We start from the raw sequence: 18,423 nt of genomic DNA on the forward strand, positions 1-18,423 counted from the left end.
AAAAAACACCCCAGCCTAGAGGTACGGTGTGGCTTAGTGGCAGCATCTGCCCAGCACAGAAGAACCACGGCAACACTGGAAGCACAAGCATGTCAACCAGAACTGCACTCTGCGGGAGCCAGGGCTGCAAGGAAGCTGCAGCCAGCCACTAACCACCCCTGCTCTGGAATTTTTTTTTTTGGTGGTACTGGCGATTGAATTAAGCGCCTTGTGCATGCTAGGCAAGCACTCTACCGCTGAGCCACATCCCCAGCCCTGCTCTTGAATTTTAACTGAGCTTCACATACTTTCTTTCCCCTACACCTTACCAGTTTTATGGAATGTATGTGTTGTGGTTTGTATCTCGATGTCCCCTAATGCTTCATGCACTCATAGGTGGGGCTTTAGGGAGGCGACTGGACCACAGAGGCGCAATACTCGCGGATTAGTCCACTGATGAGTTACAAGTAACTGTGATGCGGAGAAGCCTGGGGGCGGGGGAGGGCCGCTGGGGGCGTGGCCCAGGACGGTCTGACTCCCTCGTCCTCTGGGCTTCCTACGGCCAAGCCATGAACTGTTGTTCTTGCGCTGTTCGCCTCCGCCATGCCGCTGTCGTGGAGCTGCCGACTGCGGACTGAAAACAAGCCTCCCCTTCCTTAAGTTGTGGACGTTGGGGGTTCTGTCCCAGGAATGAAGAAACTGCGACAGCCATGCACTGCGCTCCAGTAACCCTTTCCGGAGACCCCCAGAGGGTGCCAAGGACCGTATTCCCACAATACTCCTCAGGGTTAAAAACAGCAGTCCCCAGGACTGCTTCAGCTGAGAACCCAGCCAGGGGCTCTTCTGACTCCCCACGCTCGGGCAGCGTGACTCTGCTCCAGACTTGCAGCAAGCAAAGAGCCTGCAGCGCAGACACAGCCAGGAAAAGCGCACGGTGGAAGCGACAGCCCCTCCCACGGAGGGTGGTGGGGGCCCTGCTGTACCTTTTAACCTCTACTTCCAGCCACCTCTGAAGAACAAGAAGGTCAGCCCCAGGGGGATCCCAAGCCAGTTTGGGGTTCTATAGGAACTCTGACAGCGCCCACTCGGGGATGTGGCTTAAACCAACACCTTTACAAAGTCTTTACAAATTAAAAAAGTAAGCTGGGCCAGTGGCAACAGGTCACAGACTAATGTGAGGAGGGAGGCGCCTCTGCACACAGGAGTGCAGCCTGAGCCTTCTTGCCCTTCTCGCCAACCTAAGAGCTGGGTACCTGCCTGCCCACGGGCGTTTCACCCACCTACTTCCCTCCAGGACTCTGGGAAGCCAGCTGCTCCTGTCGGAAGGTTGAGACATCTGAAACACGGGAAAGGAACAAATCTTGTCACATCTCCACTCCGTAAGGGCAACGGCTGCACTTGTGTGTACTCTGTACACGGGTACATCGTGTCACAGTTGAGCAAAGCTGTACAATAACAACGTTCCCACCGTCTCCCACAGAGCTAATCATGCTGGGACACCGGACAACAAGCAAGATAAGACAGTATTAAAAAGCAATGAGCCTTCTGCTTATCCACTATCAAAGTCCGATTTAAATACCTTAATGGCATTTCCCCTGAGCCACTTTTGCTGCTGTCTCCTTTTTATTTTGTTTATTTACTTTTATTTATTATTTATTTTGGTCTTTTTTGAGACAGGGTCTCGCTATGCAGTTCAGGCTGGCCTTGAGCTCACTTTGTAGCCTAAGCTGGTCTCAAACTTACAATGATTCTCCTGCCTCAGCCTGCTGAGTGCTGGGATTACAGGGGTGGCCACCACACCTGGCTTATTTGGTTTTTTGGTGACAGAGTCTCACTATGTAATCCAGGTTGGCCTGGAGCTCACAGCGATCCTCCTGCCTCAGCCTCCCAAGGAGCGGCAGGGAGTCTCACAACCCTCAGTGGTAGCCCATTTATTTTCAGCAACTGCCTGAGAAAGGTCTCACCTCTCTATCTCCGGGCATTTGTACTTGTGCCTATGAATACTTGTACTCTGGGGCACTCAAGAGTCCTGCACCCACACTCCCAAGAAGGGGAGGAGCAAGGAGGCTCATGGTATTCACCTGTAGGTGACAGTGATCACAGTCTTGACCTACCTACAAGAACAACAACACACTGTCAGGACTGCTGCCACGTGTGAAAGTAAAGCTGTGAGCTGTTTCAACAACTGGGAAGTGGCCAGCCAACACCGTCACAGGCACTGCCGTGAGATGTCGAGGAGGGGAATGGGTGCAGCTGCGTGACACGGCAGTGGGTAGGGTTATCCTCCTGTGTTACTTTTCTCACTGCTGAGACAAAATACCCGACCCAAAGTTAAAGGAGGAAAGGTGTATTTAGCCCACAGTTTGTGGAGGTTTCAGTCCCGGGCAGACAGGCACTGCAGAGGAGAAACAGTTCATGGCAGGCAGAAAGTAGCAAAACCACAAGCAATGAGCACAGCTCCTTCCATCCCTCTCATCCAGGCTGCTTAGGGCAGACCGCACTCACACCCTCAGTCCTAGTGCCCTCGATCCTAGCACTGCTCCATGAATCAATCTCAGCGCCACACACTCCAGACCCAGCCACCTCTGAAGAAGCCCCACCTACTAGGGCACGAGCCTTCGGGGGAGACATCCAGACACAGCCGTAACACTTCCCAAACATCCTGTATTCAGAACCTAGAAACACCAACAGCAGTGGCAAGCTGAATTTAGAAATTAACCAGGTAGCAGGGAAGCCCTGGAAGATGTCAGTCCCAAAGTGAAGAAATTCATGGAAAGTAAATCTACAAACACTTGGGGACAGCATCAGTTACTATGAATTGTTTACAGAAATCAGTATTAGCCAGGTGTGGTGGTGCTCACCTATTATCCCAGCACTCAGGAGGCTGAGGCAGGAGGAGCACCATGAGTTCGAGACCAGCCTGAACTGCATAGTGAGACCCTGTCTCAAAAGAGAGAGAGAGAGAGAAAGAGAAAGAGAGAGAGAAAGAGAAAGAGAAAGAGAGAGATGTCAATATTGGTTTATCAACTCTAACAAATGTACCACACTAATGCAAGATGTTAATAGGGGAAACTGAACAGGGACAGGAAATTTGATGAGAACTCCAATTCCTTTTTTCTTTTATTTGTTATTTTGTTCTCTTTTGAACCCAAGGTCTCATGAATACTAATCATGCACTTTACCACTGAACAACACAGCCCCAACCTCTTTACTCAATTTTATAAGCCTAAAACTGCTCTTTACAAAAACTGATCTAGGCTGGGGATATAGTTCAGTGGCACAAGAACCTGCCTGGCAAGCACAAGATCTTGAGTTCGATTCCCAGTACAAAAAAAAAAAAAAAAAAAAAACCAGTCTGTTAATTTAAAATAAATCATTAAAAGAAAAAACGCTTTTTACAATGACTATGTGCATTGATATAAGAGCAGAGTAGGCAAATCACAGTGGTCCATGCAGTTTGGGAGGTTCAGGCGGGGAGGTCTGCAAACTTGAGTCTGGGCAACTTGGTGAGACCCTGTCTCAAAATGTAAAGCAAACATACCAACAAAAACCAGAATAAACATAGTCCCTCCCAGAGGGCACTGTCTTCGTATCAGAAAGACACCTTCCCAGGTTGGCAGCCACCTAAGAAGCTAGGTGGCCAGGAGGTACTCGCAGGCTGCCCGAGCTCCTTGTAGCTACACCGCCCCACAGAGAACGCCCACTGCCCAAACAAGCCCCGCCAAGGTGGTCTCGGCACAGCAATGCTGGCCATACCACTGGCCACACAATAAGGGTGGCCACGGAAACTCACCATCCAAGCCAGCAACACTACCTTCGCACTTCCAGGCAGGTGCAGACTTCCCTGGTAACTTCACAGAAATGACTACAAGCAGGCTGCGCAGGCCTGGACCTGGGACGACCATCACCCACTGGCCAGCGGGGCAGGCTTGCCCTTACCAGGCAGCACTCCTCCTCTACAAAGCAGCTTCCATAAACAGCTCAGCGTTTCCCCTACAAAGCACTTCCTGGTTAACTCTACGCAGTCAGGATCAAGCCTTAATCCAAGAAACCTTTGAACTTCGGTGCATACTGGATAGTGTTCTCCAGTGCTCTCTGTGGGGTGCAGAGGAAGGTGAGCGGACATTCCTCAATCCAAACCACCTGGGTTCATGTTCCTGGTATTCACCGACTGGGAGGATTAGTTCCTTAACATCTCAGAACTTCAGTTTCCCTCTTTATAAAATAAAGAAAATATAGCTCAGAGTTGTCCTGAGGATTAAATGAGTTTGTGTAAAGCACTTAAAATAGTACCTTATACAAACCCAGCATGGCGGCACACGTTTATAATCCCAGCCTTGGGAGGCTGAGACAGGAGGATTGTGGTGAGTTCAAGGCCAGCTTGGACTATGTAATAAGTTCAAGGCCAGCCTAAATTACATAGCAAGATCGTGTCTGAAAAACAATAACAACAACAACAAAAAGGAAAACAATACCTTCTACAAAATAAGGGCTGTGTGCACCATTACTGCATGTTCTAAGTTTCTTGAAACCCTAAAGGACAAGAGTGTGAGGAGACACCCTCACAAGCACAGGAGGTGGGCAAAGCCAAAAGCTGCTCCCAGGCTCATCCTCTGCTTCTTTCCTGGAACTTCGCCGTCTCGTTCCACACAAAGGTTAGGTTTTTAAATCTCATTTCTCATTGTCCCTCACCTCCCAGACCACCACCTTGCTGAACATTCTGCCGATACAGGGACTCAACGTAACTCGGTTGGTGGGTGCTGTACAGCCTCACTCCCCACCGCTGGGAGCTCCACGGACAGATCAGTGAGCTACAAAGTTACACGGAAGAGTAAAAAGTTCATTCCCCTGGGCTGAGGCTCAAAGGCTCCAAAGAGAAACATAAAATGTAGCAGCATTAGATACCTGAAAGAGAAAAGTAGCAGAGCTGGTAACTCTGAGGCAAGATGCAGGAAGGAGGCTAGGGCTGGGGCTGCTGAATCAGAATGCTGGACAAAGCTGAGGCTGCAAACACAGACCAGAATGCGGCAGGTAAGAAGGCTGCCATTCAATACAGAAAAGCCAGCTTCCAGAAGGCGGGAGCCCAGAAGGTGGGCTGACCAGGAGCAGTTCTGGGAGCCATCACACAAACTCATAAAAGCTTCCCAGTCTCTTCGGAAAGGAAGAACCTCCCTGGCTCCACCATGGCTGAGCCAGCTAGAGGACCTCTCTCAACTCTCCCCTTAGTGCTGGGGGACTCCGTGCTGAGAATTTGCAGTCTCTACCCTAAGAAGGAAGAGACAGTACTGCTGCAATGAAATGTCTTATAAAAGATAAACCCAAACACCCACACAGACCCGCTGCGAGTCCCCACCATGTCTTAGTCTTCCTGTGGAGTCAGAAAAAAAAAGAATTTTCCTTAACATTTAAAAGTTCAGAGAGCCAATGTCTGAAATCTAACCCAGGCTGCCAGCTTCAGCATCAGGGAAAGTGCAAGGTCCCCTCCCTCCCTGGCCACCCCATCCTTCCTAGGGGGCCCAATCTGTCCTTAGCACAGAACTCTACTAATCACACAGTCATGCTGAAACTAAACACCTCTGAGAGGGAGAGGGCTCACAGCGTCAGGGTGACCTGCCCTCCACTGCAGAATACTCTCTCACCTGCTGACCCCAGCCAAGGTGGGCCAGGACCCGCCACCTGCAGGTAGCTTCGTGGGGCAGTCAGTGCAAGCTTTGGGAAGAAAGCAGGCCCAAGTGGGGCCCAACCCCCACAGGGTTATGTATGGCAAAGGCAGGATTCCTGTTGAAAAATCCCAACAGATGAAAGAGTGTGTTGGGGCAGGGCATACAGCTCAGTGGCACAGTGCCTGCCTGGCAAGTGCGAGGTCCTGAGTTCGATTTCCAGTACCAAAAAAAAAAGAAAGAAAGAAAGAAAGAAAGAAAGAAAGAAAGAAAGAAAGAAAGAAAGAAAAGACTGTATTAAAGAAGTTCCTGCAAAACAAGCTTGAGGAAAGAAAATTAGCATTTCTCAACTGTAGGAGACTGAGGCCATGCTCAACAATAAGTGGAAAAGTTAATCTGTGTCCAGGGTTTTAATAAATAACTCCTGTGGTGTACAACCCAACAAAGAACACGAAGGGAAAAGTAGGCTTTCCACCAGCTGTGCAGACGCAGCCACAGGAAGCTGGCCAGCAGCAGTTCCAGCCCCAGAGGGGGCCAGAGCAACTCCCAAGCCCACTGGCCACACCCCCAGCAGGTCAGGCTTAGTGAGACAGGGCCTCAGTCTCCCATACAGGGAGGTGCAGCTTCCACCGCGGAGCTGAGAGCCTGAGGCCAACTCTACACAAAGGCCGTCCCTGGCCAGCCTGACGTGCACAGCAGATGCCTGCCCCGGCAGAATTCCATCAGGGCAGTCTGCCTGAGTGCACAAGCCTTGGTTAGAACCCTGCAGTGTCTGTCCAGTCAGAGCAGCCGGTAGTACCAGGGGCAGCCAGAATTTCTCAGAAAGGGCACTGAAGCCAGCTGTTCCACAGCCCCACAGACGCCCATCCATAGCTGCCTGGCCACAGAGGAGAAGGCCAGAGCTGCAGGCTTCCAACAAGCACTTGGCTGCTAAGGTTCAGCTGTTGGACACTTCCAAGATCAAGGACAGGGCCAGTGCCATCTCCCCGATGAAGTCAGGAGGGGGAAGCCGCCAGCTTCCTAGAAAAGTACCCCAGTCTCCCCTGTGGCTGCTCTGAGCTGAAACTCACACCACCTCTCCAACTTCAGAAACACCTCTTCAGAACCTTTGATTCATCACAGTTGAGAGCAGGAGGGTGGTTACCAAGGGCCAGGGAGAGCAGTAGGGGAGGTTTGGGGACAGGCTCATCCGTGGGAACGAGTTTAGTTACAGAGGAGCAAGGAGCTCTGCTGTAGCAAGGAATGGTGGCACATGCCAATAATCCTAGCTACTCGGAGGCTAAGGCAGAAGAATCACAAGTTTGGGGGCAACCTGGGAACTCAGTGAGACCCAGCCTCAGAATAAACATATAGCAGACTAGGGATGCGGCTTAGCACTGAAGTGCTAGCATGCACAAGGCCCCGCGTTCAATCCCCAGTACCACAAAAGTAAACAAATTAAGTTTTGGTGTATTATTGCACAGTAGGGTAACTACAGACAGTGTACTTTTTTGGGGGGCACTGAGGACTGAACCCAAGGCCTCTCTGCACTGAGCCATGTCCCTTCCTTTTTTGAGAGGATACAGTTATGCTAAGTTGCTAAGTTGTCCTGGCTGAGCTTGAACTTACAATCCTGCCTCAGCCTCCCAGAGTTCTGGGACTATAGCCGCACACCACCACACCTGGCTGAATGTATACTTCAAGAAGCTAGAAGAATTTTGAATGTTCTCACTATAAAGAAACAATAGGGGCTGGGGATTTAGCTCAGCGGCAAAGCGCCTGCCTGGCAAGCGCAAGGTCGTGAGTTCGGTTCCCGGTACCGGAGAAAAACCAAAAAAAAAAAAAAAAAAAAAAAAAAAAAAAAAAAAAAAAAAACAAACAAACAAAGAAACAATAAATGTCTAAGAAGGCAGATATGTTTAACCTAATTTAAACATTATATGATGTACACATGTATTGAAACATCACATGAATATCCCATTCACAGGTACAATTTTTATATGTCAGTTAAAAAATAAAATTACAGGGCTCCTGGAGGATAGTAGAGTGTGTCTATAATGTGAAAGAATGGGATAAACTCCCAATACACACACACAAACAAAAATTACAACCCACAGCATCTAAATAAATAATTTAACTTAAAAAAACAAACACAGCAGAAAAAGAAACCTTTGACCCCAACAGGCGCTCTCCTGCCCTGTTCCCTTTAGTGAATGTGCAGAGGGAAAGAACTGGGCCTGCCCGTCCCAGAGCTCATCCGAGCAGCCTGCTCTTCACTTCTAGCCCACTTAGGGGTGCCAGAGTGGGGCTCCCCACCTGCCCCTGAACAAGAAGAAATGCAGGGGACCTTTTCACTGCTGCTTGTTCCTCTGTCAACAAGCTATGAAGAAAAGGCAAGCTGGGCATGGTAGTGCACACCTGTAATCCCAGCACTGGGAGGCTGAGGCAGAAGGATCATTTTGCAAGTTCAAGACCAGCTCAAGACTTGAGCTACAAAGTGAGCTCAAGGACAGCCTGAACTGCATAGCGAGACCCTGTCTCAAAAACACACACACAAAAAAAAAAAAGAAAAAGAAAAAATAAGATCCTACTAAGAGGAAACACACAATGGGCATATAACAAATGCTATTAACTGATTAATGAAGAGGTGATACCACATGTGACTAAGACTCCAGGCTTTCAGGTCACTGGACGGGCTTTTAATGTACTACCTATGCAACAGCTTCTCTGAGTTGTAGCTACTAGCAAAAGGTAGAACTGTAAGTCCTCATGTCACAGCATTACTATGAATGTAACATAAAATGCTAATTTTATGTGAAGAACTTAGCACTAACCTGGATGACAGTGAGAAAGGTTTGCTTATGCTATTCATTGTCTTGAAGAAAAACAATGCTCACACACTCCTCTCTCCAGTCACAAAGGAGAGCGCAGGGCGGTGAGTTAGGAGACCTCCTCCAACCCGCTGCTCTCCTTACCTCCCCTTGCCTCCAGCAAGCAGCTTTCCTCAACTACACCCTTAAGGAAGACGGGCATCTCTCCCAGCCTTTTGTCTAAGATCAAGGGTAAAGACAGAGCAGATCACTGTTTCCTAGGTGTGGAATTTGGCTGAGGATGAATAATACTGAATCATAACATAAAAAGTTCCCTTTTCAAATTCTCTTTCAACTTTTCTGATCATGAGAAGGGGAAGTGCTATTTGATGTTAGTTGTGTCCTTTTAACACCTCTCTCATACTTGCTAATCTCTTGAATAAAGAGAAATTATGGGGGGGGCATGGAAATTGGGCTTAGACGCTTCTGTGATGGCCACAGAATTAACACAGGATTTGATAATGTTGCTTTGTTTGTGCTGTATTTATTTCTGTAATTACCTTAAATTATGGCAAGTGGTGTTGATTTTTACACATAATAGCAATTCAACCTTTAAAAATATACTTACGAGCCACAGGTGGTGGCAGACACCTGTAATCCCCGCACTCTGGCAAACTGAGGCCGGAGGATTACAAGTTTGAGCCCAGCCTGGGCAACACAGTGATTTAGCAAGACCCTGTCCCAAAATAAGAAATAAAAATGGCTGGGGATGCAGCTCAGTGTGAAGGTGGTGGGTTCACTCCCCAGTACCAAAAGAATAGAAATAAAAATAAATGTATTTATACCCCTTAAAAATGGGGAGAATAACTTAAAGGGGGCATAAAGTATGAGGCTATGGTCAAACACCCCAGGCCCTTCTTACTAGGTTCCCCTCCACCTTCCCCTCCTCCCGGGGCCTCTTCCAATACAGCAGCCTGGCTAAAAGTCACCCCCTCCGCTGAGCTCCCAGGTCACGCCCTACAGCCGCGCACCACAGCATTACTCTCCCTCTAAAACTCTGACACAGAAACTAGGCCTTGCCATTTCACCCCCCCAGTGTCTGCCATGACATTCTTTCTGGTATAGAACTGGTGCTTGGCAGGGCAGTGGTGCACACCTGTAATCCCAGTATGTGGGAAGCTGAGGCAAGAGGATTGCCTAGAGTTCAAGGCCAGCCTGGGCAGAGCAAAATCTTGCCTAAAAAAAAAAAAAAAAACAAAACAAACCCTCATAAATAAATAAATAAATAAATAAAAACGTGCTTGATTAATATATGCTGAAAAAAAAAAATGAAGCAATGTTTCTACTTTTGTTGAATGAGACAATGAGATAGTGAAGAAAAACATTGCCAAAGACTCATTTGCCTTAATTCCAATCTAGTGCCTTCCAGCACTTCTACTAGATGGCAGAATACTCACCTTTCTGACAGTGGCTTCAAGTATGAAGTTCAATGAGAACCAGTTAACCCATCTAAAGAAATCTCACCACATGAAATGTTTTGAAAAGCAGACCTTTATTTAAGAAATTTACCAAAATCAAGAAGAAGTCAGTCACCCCGGTATAAAGCCAATTATAAAGGTACTTTTGACTTCTGCTACATAAAGCAGAACTGGGTAAATACCTGAGAACATTCCTTCCCTATCGGTCTAGCGGCAGGATGTAATAATGCCAGAAAATCTTGGGATGGAAAGATAAGGAGAGGCCTCACTAATTGAGGTCTCAGTTTTGTCATAAATGACATATCAATATCAAAGTGCTTTATCATATGAAAATAGTACCGCCGTTAAGGGGCCAGTGGTAGGAAAACAGTAAGAAAGGCCTATTTGAAACTTAAAGATTGCTCCCACTAAAATAGAGCTTTCTCTATTACACTCATCACGCTATTTGGGACCTTCAGCCTACACCTGATAGGGAGACAGGAAGAACCCTTAAACCACACAGGAAATAGTATTATTTCACCTAGAATAACTCTGCCAACAAAAAGGTACAGAGTAGCTGCTCTAAATACTCTCTGCAGGTTCTTCTTAAAAGTATAAATTAAAGTCCAGCATGGCTCCTTATTCCCACATTTGTCTGCTATTCTACCTCCGTTATTAATACTATAATGTAGGTGCCCCACTCAGGCAAGATTAAGTCCCCGTTCCCAAAGCCTTCTGCTGACACTGCAATGATCTATTTCAAAGCTGTCAAGGCAGGTACAGATACTGCTCTCAAAAATATGCCAGTGAGGAGAGGAGGCCTGAGCTTCCAACTTAACAGGAGAGAAAAGGAAGTTGGGTCAGGCCTGTCTCAGATTGCTACAGCCCCATAGTTAAGAGCTCAGACACCCAGTTCAGTTCCAGCTCTTTCACATCCCAGATGTGAGACCGAGCAATTCACCAACCGCCTCAGGAGACCATTCCACCATCACTTAGACAGTGGTGACAAGAGAACCTGAAAATACTGCAATGCACTGAACACAGCAACATGGAAGGGAGAACTACAGCAAGGAAAAAGGCTATCACCATCTTGCTCGTCACCTCTAGACCCTGCTAAGGCAAGCAAGGAGGGACCCTGACACCGTTTCAACCTAACCAAGTAGCCGCTACCAAGGTACAAAAAAGATGGTGTAACCCAGCACTTTCACCCCCACGATGTCTGCTATGACATTTTTTCTGGAATAAAACTGGTGCTTGGCTGGCTAAGGCAGGAAGACTGCTGTGAGTTGAAGGCCAGCCTGGGCTACATAGTGAGTTCAAGGCCAGTTTGAATTACATAGTGAGAACTTGTCTCAAAAAAAAAAAAAAAAGTATAAGAGGTAGGAAGTCAAAAAGCAAAAACCAGAAGAGGATGACAACAGAAATAAAATCAGCTCGTGACTACGCTAATGAAGAAAAAATACTACATTTACATCAAAGAAAAGAACCCCTCATTCAAGAGAACTGTATAAATACAGGGTAGGTGGTAGCATACATATGCATTTACAACTACTTGGGAGGCTGAGGCAGGAGGATTGTAAATTCTAAGCCAACCTGGGCAACTCAGTGAGATACCATTTCTAAAAAATAAAATGGGCTGGGGGTGGGGGATGTAGCTCAGCAGCACAGCGCCTGCCTGGCAAGCGCAAAGTTGTGAGTTTGATTCCCAGTACCGGAAAATAAATAAATAAATAAATAAATAAATAAATAAATAAAATGGGCTAGTGTACAGGTCATTTGCCTACAATGTGTGAGGCTCTAGGTTCAGTTACCAACAAAAAAAAAAAGTAAATGTGAAAAAATAGTTTTTAAAACTGTAAACAACAGTTCATTGGAATACATGATACGACTATTTACAAGGACTAGGACAGTCATTAAAGTAGTATGGATTCTGCAATCAGACTGCCTATATTAAAATTCTGGCTCTACCAATTCTAAGCAGTTACATTAAGCAAGGTATAGAACCTCTTTGTGTCTCAGTTTCCTCAGGTACACAGTGGGCCTCATATTAGTACTTATCAGTTTTACAATGTTGTGGAAATTAAATTTGGCCAGTATGGCAGCATGATCTAGAAAAATAAAAACATCTCCTTGGTCAGGTGTGTATGCTTGTAATTCCAGCACTCCAGGAGTCTGAGACAGGAGGATCTCAAGTTTAAGCTCAGCTAGGCAACTTAGTGATATAGCAAGACCCTGTCTCAAGACAAAAAATAAAAATGGGGCTGGAGATGTAGCGCAATGCAAAGGTCCTGGGTTCCATCCTCAGTAGTGAGAGAAAGGAAAGGGAAGACGGGCGTGGTGGCACACGCCTATAATCCCAACACTCAGGAGGCTGAGGCAGGAGGGTCCCTGCAAGTTTGAGACCAGCCCGGACTACAAAGTGAGCTCAAGGCCAGCTTGAACTGGATAGCGAGACCCTGTCTCAAAAAGACAGAAAAAAAAAAAAAAAAGAAGAGAAACGAAAAGAAAAGTGAGAAGTGAATGATAGAACCTGAGCTGCGGGAATATGAGTGTTGTAAATGTTTTCTTTTTTTGAGACAGGGTCCTGCTATGTAGTTTGAGTTGGCCCTACTTACCACGTAGCCTAGGCTGACCTCAAACTTGTGACAATCATCCTGCCTTAGCCTCCTAAGTGCTGGGATTACAGGCATGTGCCACCACACCCAGCTGTAAATGTTTTCAGTTTTGCTCTGTTTAAAGTATCTCGTAATTAAAAATCATTTTCTCTGGAAAAAAAAAAAATAACATATCTCATAAGGTAGAAGACAATGGATGCATCAGCCCAAGTTCTGGGTCACAGCCAGTCTGCCCTTTAGCCCAACTCTGGAGAAAGCTTAGAAAAAAGTGATGGTTCTGGAACTCTTGTTCATCAACACGTGCCTGTAAGAGAGGGGCAATGCTCAAGTACCCACCTGGACCATTTCGGCACAAGTGGATACCAACAAAAGGCAGAAAGCCCGAGGGTCCACCTGAGAAGTGTCAACCTCATAGGACTGACATTATTGCTCCTGCTCAGGAAAACCTCAGAAATAAGGCTCAGCACTAAGAATGGACACATGGAGGAGAGAAAGGTGAGACATACTCACTCATGGACTCTGCTGTCCCCGTAGAGATCACTCAAGCCAAAGCTGATGTAGTGCCAATGCTCAGGGATGTTGGCAGAAGGGCTCCCCACGTTCCTGTACATGCTAACATAGTCCAAAGGGTCTGGGCCGCCCAACCTGAAAAAGACAAAACACAGGAGCATCAGTACAAGCCTAGAAACCAGACACTGTCACGCTAAGGAGCTCTACTTTTCAAGTCTTTAGGTCTCACCCTGGAGGAACTGAGGCAAAAGATAACTAAAGGAGGCTACACAATTGGGAGGATGAGACCCAGGGAAGCAAGCAGCTGAGAATACCCAATTTCACACACACAAAAAGCTCCCACTGGCAGGCCTCTTTTAGAAATAAAGTGGACTTCATGGTTGTCCACAATGCTTTCTTCAGCTTCAAATTACCAACCCTGAACAGGACTGGCAGGGACTGACCCTTCTATGGTGCCTGTAAACACACCAGATTTCAAGGCAAGAGGCGCGTCACAGGCCTGTGCTGAAGGACACTGTTCCTGGGAGCAGAGGCTCTGCTCCACTCCTCTTCAACAGCTAATTCCTGAAAGGCTTCACTGGCCGCTATGTTAACTACAGTTTGCTCTAAACAAACCCGAGGTCTGCAGTCAGCGAAGACCCTGTGTGCATTCCACAGACCAAAGCTGGCCTCTCATCAGTGCAAGTGACAAAGGCCAAACCCAGGCCAGCTCGGCTGTGCCCGGAGAAGCGCAGCAGGGTCCAGGCTGGCCCTGGGAGAGTGCTGCTCCAGGAGATCACCCCAGAGACCACTGCTTCGAAGGAAGAGCCGGGACACTGGCGGCCACATTAAATTTCCCCGCAAGTCCAACGAGAAGTCGTGGGAGAGATTCAAGCATTAGTTCATTCATTAGTGTCATAACTAACACTTCCAAAAAAATCCTGCTGTTCTTCAAATAGACAGGGAGACCTGGTACACTTAAAAAACAGACTCAAAGGAAACCATCAGCAAAAAGAAATCTGCTTTTAGCCCACCAACACGGCATTGAGTGAACTACCTCAGATATCTAACTTTTCAAAGGACTGCAAAAACTGCCTGAGGGCTGGAATGTAGCTCAGCGATAGGGCACTTTGCCCAAGGCCCAGGGTTCAGCGGGGGGAATGGGACACAACCTTGCCCCTGAGATGGGATGGAGTGCACTCTGCTAGCAGACAGTTCGCTGAAGGGAAGCCAACAACCAAATAAAACACATGCATGGGAGACCCCAGCAAGTGTGCCAGTATATGCAATTTAAACACTATTTAAAACCAGTAGGTCCCCGGGCATGGCGGCACACACGCCTGTAGTCCCAGCATTCAGGAGGCTGAGGCAGGAGGATTGCCACACATTTGAGGACTGCCTAAGCTACCTAGAAAGACCTTGTCTCAAAAAAACAAAGATAAATAAATAAAACCAGTAGGTTAGTCTGGGGATATAGCTCAGTGCTAGAGCACTTGCCCAGCATGTGCAAGGTCCTAGGTTCAACCCCACACACACACACCAAATCAATAGGCTTGGTTTCTTCATCTTTGCTAGAATATTATTTGCTTTTTTGTAGAAATACTTATGCTTTGCTGGGAAATGCTAAGTTATTTATAGAATCTGTAAGAAAGTTGCTACAAATAGCTTAGAATCTCAAACTAGTTAGGGAAAGGGACAAATTTCCATGTCTGCCCTTAACTCTGCTTTTACCAATTCATTTGACTAATTCCATAACCAGCTGAGTTTAGAGAAGTTTGTAGAGGCAAGGAGAAAAGAAAAGGGAAAAGAACCTGGGAGAACCCATTACAGCTGCAGAACTGTAGGACTACAGGCCTCCTACCGGCTCTAGTTTCCTGCTGCAAATTCCCACCCTGCCCACCCTACAGTCTAGGTCCATCCAACAAGCAGCAAAACTCTGTTCACTATTCCCTGTGCACCACCCCTACCCCCCACCCCACCCCACCCCCGCATACACTTGCCGCAGCCTTTCTTCTGACCAAATCTTCCAGGAGGAGAAGCGCTTACCAAGAGCCAGGGAATGTTCCCAAGCTCAAGAGTGTTTTGCTCTACTGCTCAGTCCCAGATGAGTATGGTGAGCAACCATATTTTACATTTAGCAAAACATGTTATCCAAGGCCCAGAGCATACCTCACCATAATTCCTTGGATACCTGACTTCTCTGCACAGGGCAGGTCCTGGAGTGGACCCAGAGTGCAGGTTTTGCCTCTCTAGTTTGACCTGGCTCATTAAAGTCTCAGCTTTCAGTCAAAATGTCCTTGCTAGCCAGGGACCACTAGCCAAAGAGCCAGCCCTCCACAACAAACAGAATCCCAAGGTGCCTCAGGCCACAGCCAGACCCAGGAAGCCTGGGCCAGTCATCCCGATATGAAGAGACTGGTGAGATCCCAAATGTGGGGTTATGAAAGAATTTCAGTATGTTAATTTTGCAAACCCTTCCATATCTTAGAAAGAACCAGTCACTGAGCTCTTCCCTCAGATTGTTCTAAATCTAGGCAGCATTGCTAATTTCACAAAGTGCTATATAATTCTCCTTGTCACCGCAAGCTGGCCATCCCAGAAGAAATGGCCTGGCTAATCAGCTTGCAGCAAGAATAATAAAGTAATTACAGTAACCATCTTTGGTCCTTTGCATAATGCTCAGATACCTCTTACAACCCTATCCTGGATGGCCACTGGGGTGACACAAGAACAGTTGCTTAATTCTGTGCAAGGACTTATCACAGTCAAATGATACCTGAGCAAACAGCATAGCAGGGACAGTCCCACTTTTCTCAAGGGTCAAGTTCGTCACAACACGGCTAAATCCACAGGTGCCATTAGAACAGGTGATTAGGTTAGCAAGAGCTGCTTTCCACTCAAAGGTGCTCTTCAAAAACTCCTTTGTACCAGCCAGGCATGGTGGCACACACCTGTAATCCCAGCACTCAGGAGGGTGACGCAGGAGGAGCACCATAAGTTCAAGGCCAGCCAGGACTACAAAGCAAGACCCTGTCTCAAAAAAGCAAAAAAAATAAAAGATTCCTTTGTACCAAAGAACAGTTTGCCTGCCAGAGAGGACTGCACTACAGGCCATACCTCCTCTCGGCTTCCCAGAGGAAGCTGCTCCTTCTGGCCCCTCTTGGGGAAATAGTAGCTGGACCCCTACTTGGGGTCAGCCTACTTTGCCTGTCCTCCCACTGACACACAGAGCTGGCTTCAAGCCACCACAACCTGGTGACTGCCATTTCCAGAGTCAGTGAGAGGCTGTCACAGAGAAGAAGGACTCAGTCCTGAAAGGAGCTGTAATCAACAAAGTCATCCACGTCTCTCTTCAGTTCTACCCTTTGCCAACATCCCAAGCAGCTTCTCAGTCTTTCAGGATCCTAGGGGATCATCTAACACAGTGCCTTCGTGAAAGTGGTCCTGGACAGATCTGGCCAATTCTTCATCCAATTTTTGGTACGAAAAGACCATAAACAGGCTGTTTTCCACAGTCCCTCTAACACCTGTTTTGCCTGAACGGTGAATGAAGAAGCAGCCTCCAAACAAGAATGGGAAACTAGGAAAGTCCATTCCTCCCCGCAAGGGCAGCCCGTCTGTAAACTAATCTTTAACAGCAACTTGGGAGTTATCCTGGGCTTCCCAGAGAAACTGCCGTCTAGATCCTGAAGCTGTGGACAAAAAGTTCCTCTTAACGTCTCACTGCAGTTCTTTTCTCCCTGCGCAGGGCCCGGGTCTCCATCATTTACTTCCCACTGCAAGTTGGAAACTCTCATCCGCCTTAATCCTGAGCCAAACCAAGGCTCCCCCTGCCATGTTCTTGACTCACGTCCTAAAGCAAAGCAGCTGCAAGGCCAGAGAGAAGGAAGCCTGCAGAGAGAGAGAGAACTGTGCAGAGTAAGCAAAAAGTTTATCAGGGAGAGTTGGTCCGTCAAACTTCAAAAGCAACAGCTTCACAGCGATGCACTTCCAGCTCCCCGGGAAGGTATCAAAAGGAGCCCTCCTTTTCATCCCACGCGCGGCACCCTCCTCCTGCTCCCCTCCTAACCCACAGGGGCGCCCAGGGCCCCCAGACCCACCCGCCCGAGACCGCAGGCGCGTGCCCTCGGAGCCTCCCCAGCCTCGCTCCTCCGAAGCCCGCCCCGGCCCCGCCTCGCCGCCCCCCTCGTCTTCCCCTCGCCCACTAATGACCCCCTACGGGCGCCCCTCCTTTCACCACGTTTACAGTTCCCTCTCACACCGCTCCACTCCGCGCCTACACACACCCCCAGTTCTCTGTTCTCCTGAACCCGGTTAACCCTTCACTACCCACGGCCCCGTTAACCCCTTTGTCCCCATCACCAACTTCTGCCCTAACTCCTTCCCCGGCTGCAGGAAGTCCTCCTTCCAAGCGCTCTCACCCAGCGCCGGCCCCCGGCCCGGCGATCCCCCTCCCGCGGCCCAGGCTCACCAGTACTTGACGATAGCGGTCACCTGGAGCGGGTTGGGCTGGTCGGGGTAAAGGCGGCGGCATTCCCCGTAGATGGCGTGCAGTCCCGGGGGGAAGAGCGAGGCGAAGGCTGGCGGGGCAGCGGGGCCGGGGGCTGGGGGCGCGGTGGGGCCGGGGGCGCCGCTAGGCCGCAGCTCCGCCATGGGGGCGCGTGGGGCGCTGGGGGGCCTAAAGCGCGGGGTAAGGGGCGCCCCGACAGTCCAGCGGGTGGACTCGGCGGGGGCGACTCTCCGTGGCTATGGGGGGGCTGCAGCGAGGGATAGCTCCGCGCCTGCGCACGCGGGCCGTTTGCCCAGGCCGTCGCCGCCGCGGAGTCTGCCAGAGGGCGCCTCCGGACCGCGGGGAGCGCGAGGGGGCGGGGCCCCGGCGCGCCCTGTCCAAGCACCCATTGGCTAGCATGTTTGCCAGTCATAGGAGGGAAGGCGTGACTCGAAATAGGCCCCGCCTCCCTCGCGCGCGCACGGAGCTGCCCGAGGCTTTTGCTCTCCCCCTAGCGTTAGGAGGAACCCGGTGTGAATAGAGATAAGGCACTCTTCTGAGGCGCTAGGGTCCCACGAAGAGCGCCGATAGAGAGCTCGTCACTGTTTTCGCTGACACGCTGCTGAAAACGATTTAAGCACAAATCGGACAATATATTGATCATTCCTTCCTTTGGCATTAGAGATTATTAACGTTAATACAGTATTTCCTAGTGCTATTGACTAAACAGTCCCTGCAACTTGAGGTGGGGGAGGAAATAATAGTCCCCCTCCAAAAAATGAAGTCGTTGGAAAGATTTACTCGCAACTTTTCTTCACCTCTATTTTCTCATCAAAACCAGTCCTAGCTCCGCATGAACAGTAAAGGGATATGACAGCAGTTCTTAAACCCTCAGTTGACTTTTTTTTTTTTTTTTTTTTTTTGGTCTTTTTGAAACAGGGTCTC

At 48.5% G+C, this 18,423-nt stretch overlaps 1 protein-coding gene across 8 annotated transcripts in view; it reads right to left on the minus strand.

Moving 5' to 3' along the window:
- The window catches only part of Sufu (suppressor of fused homolog (Drosophila)), a 120,171-nt gene extending 102,334 nt beyond the window's left edge, over nucleotides 1-17,837 (minus strand). For 6 of the 8 annotated variants that reach the window (XM_013504043.1, XM_013504038.1, XM_013504037.1 and 3 more), the window contains exons 1-2: nucleotides 17,461-17,837; nucleotides 13,011-13,145 (exon numbers count right to left, since the gene is read on the minus strand). In XM_013504043.1, the coding sequence (XP_013359497.1) occupies nucleotides 13,011-13,145; nucleotides 17,461-17,642 (317 nt within the window). In that variant the 5' untranslated portion in view covers nucleotides 17,643-17,837. The remainder of the gene's footprint in view (nucleotides 1-13,010; nucleotides 13,146-17,460) is intronic. The other 2 variants (XM_005403833.2, XM_005403832.2) reach the window with 1 other exon arrangement.
- Nucleotides 17,838-18,423: the final 586 nt, after the last annotated feature.

The sequence above is a fragment of the Chinchilla lanigera genome, unplaced genomic scaffold (assembly GCF_000276665.1).
Source record: "Chinchilla lanigera isolate Chin_1 unplaced genomic scaffold, ChiLan1.0 scaffold00084, whole genome shotgun sequence".
Classification (NCBI taxonomy): domain Eukaryota; kingdom Metazoa; phylum Chordata; class Mammalia; order Rodentia; family Chinchillidae; genus Chinchilla; species Chinchilla lanigera.